Genomic DNA, 6,000 nt, shown 5'->3' with positions numbered 1-6,000 from the left:
CTATAATTTTTCATCAGTCGATGTTTTTTCATCAGTCTATGTTTTTTTTCACAAACATTAGTGACTTCTGCTCAGTATTTTGTAAAAGTGAACATATTTTATAAGAATCATAACTTTTTTTAATTCTCAATTTTCTAAATAAAATACACAGGAACTTTATATATCATCTTAAATTTACACTTAGTAAATGTTTATATTTCATTCTAGCAAATGTACAGTCATGTAAAGTATGGCAGGACGGACAGCTTGATGACAAGAAAATATTGAAACTTTGATTTATTTATTTCTATAAAATTATTTAGTTCAGTTATGTCTGGTGTAACTCGTATAACTCGTGTAAATCGTCCAAACTTTCAAACTCCGGGTGAGAAGAATTAAGTCGCTGTAGAAACAGATACGGTAATAAAGATATATTTACATTATTTTACTGAGCGTCGCTGTAGAAACAGATAAGATATATTTACATTATTTTACTGAGCACAAGAAAAAAAAAAACAAGAAAACAGGCCATGTTCACCGGGAAAAAAGACAAAGTCACCGCAGCTTTAAATCTTATATTACACCGCTGTCCGTTTTCGGCAGCAGTTGGACCGTACCAACTACGAGAAATAAGGGTGAGAAGTTTACAGACGATTCGTGAATGGTGGTCGTTAAAATGTTCCTGTGACTAAAAAAAAAGAATATTCACGGATTTACTTCTTTTGTAGTTTTATTATTTACATTTTATTACAGCTAAAATGTGATTATACAAAAAGTGGTCGCGAACGTTTATCCATACCTCACTCCAACATGCAGGACAATGGTTTTTCCGGGAAGCATGTTCCATTGTTTAGGGAAAAATACCCTAAACAAACTAGCGTTTTTCCCCCCTCTGGTCACGAACGAGTGTTTTCTCCTTTCGTGACTCTTGTGTCGCGGGCAGCAGTTTTAACGTCGTGTCTCGGTAAAGGTTTTTTTATTTGGCGGTTTATATAAGTATAAGTGACCACAGTGACGCTGTGTGTATCACAGTGGAGGACGCTCTTTCTTTGACTTTGATTGTTTTTCTACGTCGGGTTTAACTACAGCGTTTTGAGGAACCATGTCCGACCTGGTGCTGTTGCTCCTCATAGTCGCGCTCTTGCTGTGTTTGCTAGTGACACTCGGGGCTTTCGTGCTTTTCTCTGGGCTCCTGTCGGACGTGATTATAAAGACCGGGCCCCCTCCTATTAAGAACGTTACCATTGCTTATAAGTTTAAAGAGGGATCCTACAAAGACTGTGGCGCGTCGTACACGGAGAGCTGCAGCATTGGGCCGAAGTTGAGCTCCATCGGCGTCTTCTACGATGACCCCAAACAGGTGAGAGACCCCGGCACTGAGCTCCTGCAGTGAGTGCCAGCACTTTTCCCAGCCCTTGTTTACACTTGACCTCGTGACATAACTCTAAATGCACTTTGTGTCCTGATAAGGTTTCAACAGTGGCTTACAAAAGGTTTGACCTGAACATGGTCTGTAAGGTCACACACTGATAACATGTCAACTGGACACAAATATTAGCCTGTTTATGTAACTGTTTGATTAAAAAAAAAGTATATTCTGTTTTAATTGAAATGTGAAATGTGTTTCAACTATATTATGTTTTAATTGAAATGTGAAATGTGTTTATAGTCACTCATTTTGTGTACTGTACGAAATGTAAGTCATATAAGTCAGACCTATAGGTTGACTATATGCACGGTTAGCATGTATAGTTGAGTGTAATTCATGACCCATGGCTTAAAGGGTTAAGTGTGCAAAAGTCCCGTTGGAGGAAATGAGTCTCAGTGGTGAAACCAGTCAGCTGTCCAGTGCCACGTTGCACTGTTGATATTTTCTTCCCATTCAGCCTTTTTATATCCATGACTCAAACATGGAAACCAGACTCACAGGGAGAGCAAGATCATCAACATCACTTATGTCCCAAAAACCCCCGGTGATTCTGGTTGTGTTTATCTTTCTTTTTTTTTAAAGATAAATAGTTTGTGTGATTTTGAAATCTGTGGCTTTTTGTGAGGGTGTCCATTTTATTGTGTGTCGTCACAACAAAATGTCTGTTTGAGAAACAGAACTCTGTAATTGCCTGTGTCAGGCTGGCGCAGGTGGAAAACAAAAACATGTATTTTGGCTGTGTGTGCGTGTTGTTGTTGAAACAAAGACTGTACGGAGGCCCGGCCTGGTAGGAGATCTACGTTAATTCTCACAACAATGTGGGGAAAACAAGAAAATAAAAGTTCAGCCTGTTCACATGACATTCAGCTACTAATCAGTATAATTAAAAATAAAAAAAAACCAAATACAAAGAAAATTACGACATTAAATGTTGGCATAACAAAAAAACCCACTGCAGTGCAGTGACTTTGGTTGTCCAGGAGGTGTGTACTTTACACTGATGTTCCTGAAAGTTTTTATACTTTCAGGTAAAAACAACCCCACAATCGTTTGATCATTGGTTTGTGGACATGGAATGAAAACATATATTTGCACAGTAAGGCAGGTTTAAAGGTCACAGTTATTTTTGACTCTGAGAAATTTGTTCCATGTAAACCTGTAATTCAGAAACTCTGTCTGTGAGTTTTGGCCTAAATCTGTTCACGTGGAAGACAAAGTTTTTTTCTGTTGGAGCCAGAGTTCAGTGGAAAATTTGAAAGTCTACAGTTGCTGGTGCTGATGACATCTGCCTCTCACGATAACTATAAAAAAAGCTAACAGAGATCACTGTTCGTATGCAGTCTGTGCATAAAAATGACTTGAACTTGTGCATGAATTTAAAGTAAAGCATTTCTACAGCCTTTATGTGACAAAATAATAAGATTTAAATTACATTTTGAACATTTTGGTCAGAATAATATTAACCCTTCAGCAATGTCAAAGCAATTTATTACAATAATAATATGCAATTATTATTATTACATATATATTACTCCAATATAAACTTACAAGAAGGCATGTGGCGATTAAAAATAGATTTTCATCCAAATCGATGATGGAGGTTTTAAAGTTTTCATTTCAGTTGAACAGTGAGAGCCAGCTCTCCTCATCGTGTTTCAGATCTAGAGAAACGGAGACGCTGCTGCTACTTTATACTGTACATCTGATTTAATAGTTTTTCGTAACACTGGCCCTTGTGCCGTGTATGAATATACAATGTAATCTCAATACTCAGCTGTTCAAATAATACACAGGTTTATTTATATTTTTGTATTGATAATACATATGGGCAACATATTCCACATGCCATCTGAAGGTTGCGGGTTCGATTCCATGTAGGTCTAGGTTGTGCCAGGAGGGACGTCAGGGGTAGAAACTGCCAGATTATTTCTCCACTGCTGTGGTGATGGACACAGTAAAAGTAGACCACATATAAAAAGTGTCTTATCTCCTGAAAATGTACCCACCGTCCTGAACAAACCCTTGTTGAAGAAGGGTGACTTCATCCATCAACCATAAAAATAAACCCAATAAATAATTTTTGTGACAATCTGCCTTACGAAGGATCAAGACACATGGTTGTGTGTAAAAATGTCCTAGCTGGAAAGCAATTTTTACTCATCTTTCAAAGTAGAAAACTCTTTATTTCAAGGCAGTAAAAAGTTCCTTGTCATTTAAATTCACTCCACGTCACATTGGTCACAACTCACAGAAACTGGGACGTGCGTCCTGAACACGAGCGCTGTTCCACTGTCGGTGGATTTATGTTTGTTGTTCAGAGTCGCTCCTATCTCCAGTTGATGTTGTATCTGCTTTATATGATAAAAGGAGGATTTATTCACTTATCAGTGGATTTGACCTGGACAAACGCAGTGAACTTTGTTTTTTATGTTCAGTACAAGGACGTGTGGATATAGACTGTAAAGCAGTGGAACTTTAAATAACACAGTGTAGTAAATACACAGCGTTTGACACAGGAATAAAGACAGACTGAAGGAAATTCTACTGTTTGGCAGGGTGCAGTTTCCACTAAATGCCACTAGTGTTCTGAGGTCACTGTAGGGTCCATAGACATATTGTGTGAAATTAAATATAAAATGAGTATTTTATATTTATATAAATCTGTCTCACCGTTAAATATTACAGATTTGAAAATTTATAATCCACAATAAAATTTGTTTCTACTGTAGACAACTTGTTAAAGTGTGTTATACATACAGTACAACAGTTAAACCTAAAACAAAACAAATGCGCTTTAGTGGCCACTAGATGGCAGTGTTAGCATTAAAACCGTGTTGGAAATGTGTGAGAAGAAAGAAACTGCATCAGTGTTTGTTTAACTTCATTTAGGCGCCGTGACTCAGCCTGTAACTTTTAATCTGTCAAAAACAGAGAGTTTCATCACAAAGCTGATATTTTCATGCAACTTAGATTTATTTAAAATCTCTGTGAGTTTCTGTTTTAGGACCAGAACTTGTAGAGAATTGAACAAGCTTTAAAACAGTGTTGAGCTTTATCTTTCTGGATGGTTAGACAAATCTGTGGCTACATCTAAAATATATCTAAAATATCTCTGCACTTCCCCGCACTGCAGTAAACCTTCAGGCAGGTGAACATACAGCAGCACGTCTCGGCGCTCTTCTCCGTGTGTCCGGTGTGTTTTCACGTGCAGCATCGGTAACAGCCGGACGTCATTACCACAATGTCCTGATGGACTTGACAGCAGAGCAGTCGATCTCGCTTCAGACGCCTGGACAGTGACCCGCGACACCGGGGGTTACATTCTACTCTCACGTAACGGTTGTTGGCACAGATGCCTCCGGCTTCACTGTAATGGGGATTTGACACAAAAAATTGAACAAATCCCAGACTGGATGAAGCACAGTATGACTCCCTGTCTGCGTGAAGTCTCCTGAGCTAAATCACCTCATCCTGGAGGCTGTCAGTTAACGAGCAGAGTGTGGGTGTGTTCACCTGTCAGTGTTTGCGTTTGTACTGGGTGTGTGTGTGTGTGTGTGTCTGTCATTTTGTGGGCGCCATAAAAGATGGAAAGGTTAACTATCAAAGAGTCAGAAATGTAATGATTATTTCGATGCCAGTGTCTGACAATAATTAACAGTTTACACATGTAGACACTGCACACTCTATGGGTTCTTGTTCTTGTTTTCTAGAAGAGTGAGGTCAAAGATACAGCCTGGGGGCCCAGTTGGTACACTGGCTAGAAATACCATTTAAAATGAAAAAAAAAACAAAACATTTGGTATTTTGCCTCTACTTGTCTTAAGCAGATAAAATGGAAATGCAGATACATTTTTGTTTCACCTCTCATTTCACCTGTTTATAAAACGTATGTCTTTAACATTATAACGATCAAATTTGAGAGATCTCAGATATAGCATTTTAACTGGTGCTATGTTTTGGTGGTCTGGTATTAAAGGTTGAGACATTTTTATTTATTTATTTTTTTTATGAAAGACTAGGATTCAGCTCACTAAATGTGCGTTGAACTTTGCCAGGTTTTTGTCAGTCATTTCTTAGTTAAAATTCTACGTGTGAGTCACAGATGAAAACGTCTTGTTTCCTCTGTCCCAATTTTTTGGATGTAAGGCAGACATCTCAGGAGTATAACATATTTTTTTCTTTGATCAGTTCGGCAGCATGATCAGCTGAGCCTTTGGTTTTTTTGCAGTATTAAATACAGCTCCTCTTGAACTGACTGAACGCTGGGCCCATGGTCTATATTGGTCATCCCTGTCGACACCTTTGCCAAAGATAATGTGCTTCACAGTCAGTTAGCCGAGCTGCTGTGTTGTTGCCCCTCTGATCTACTTTGTTTTCACCTCTGTAGCGTCCCACTCAGCCGCCCCGTCGACGATCACGAGAAAATGAAGTGTCATGTGCAGACATATGTAGGAGTGGCAGTGAAGGATGAGGCGAGGTGTGCGGCTGCCGTGGGAGAGGAGTTTAAATTGGTAGGAGTCTGACTCACCTTGAGAGCTCTGCGCGGCTCCAATTCATCAATGGGATTTTTAGATCAGAGCAGAGCAGAGCAT

General features: G+C 38.9%; 1 protein-coding gene across 1 annotated transcript in view; it reads left to right on the top strand.

Moving 5' to 3' along the window:
* Positions 1-827: 827 nt before the first annotated feature.
* tex264a (testis expressed 264, ER-phagy receptor a) overlaps positions 828-6,000 on the top strand; it is a 48,864-nt gene continuing 43,691 nt past the window's right edge. Inside the window, exon 1 of the mRNA XM_008319931.3 lies at positions 828-1,339. Coding sequence (XP_008318153.1) covers positions 1,082-1,339 — 258 coding nt within the window. The 5' untranslated portion in view covers positions 828-1,081. The remainder of the gene's footprint in view (positions 1,340-6,000) is intronic.

Source organism: Cynoglossus semilaevis, chromosome 11 (assembly GCF_000523025.1).
Source record: "Cynoglossus semilaevis isolate Cse_v1.0 chromosome 11, Cse_v1.0, whole genome shotgun sequence".
NCBI lineage: Eukaryota > Metazoa > Chordata > Actinopteri > Pleuronectiformes > Cynoglossidae > Cynoglossus > Cynoglossus semilaevis.
Note: the sequence above shows the minus strand (reverse complement) of the source record. Positions and strands in the feature narration are given on the sequence as shown.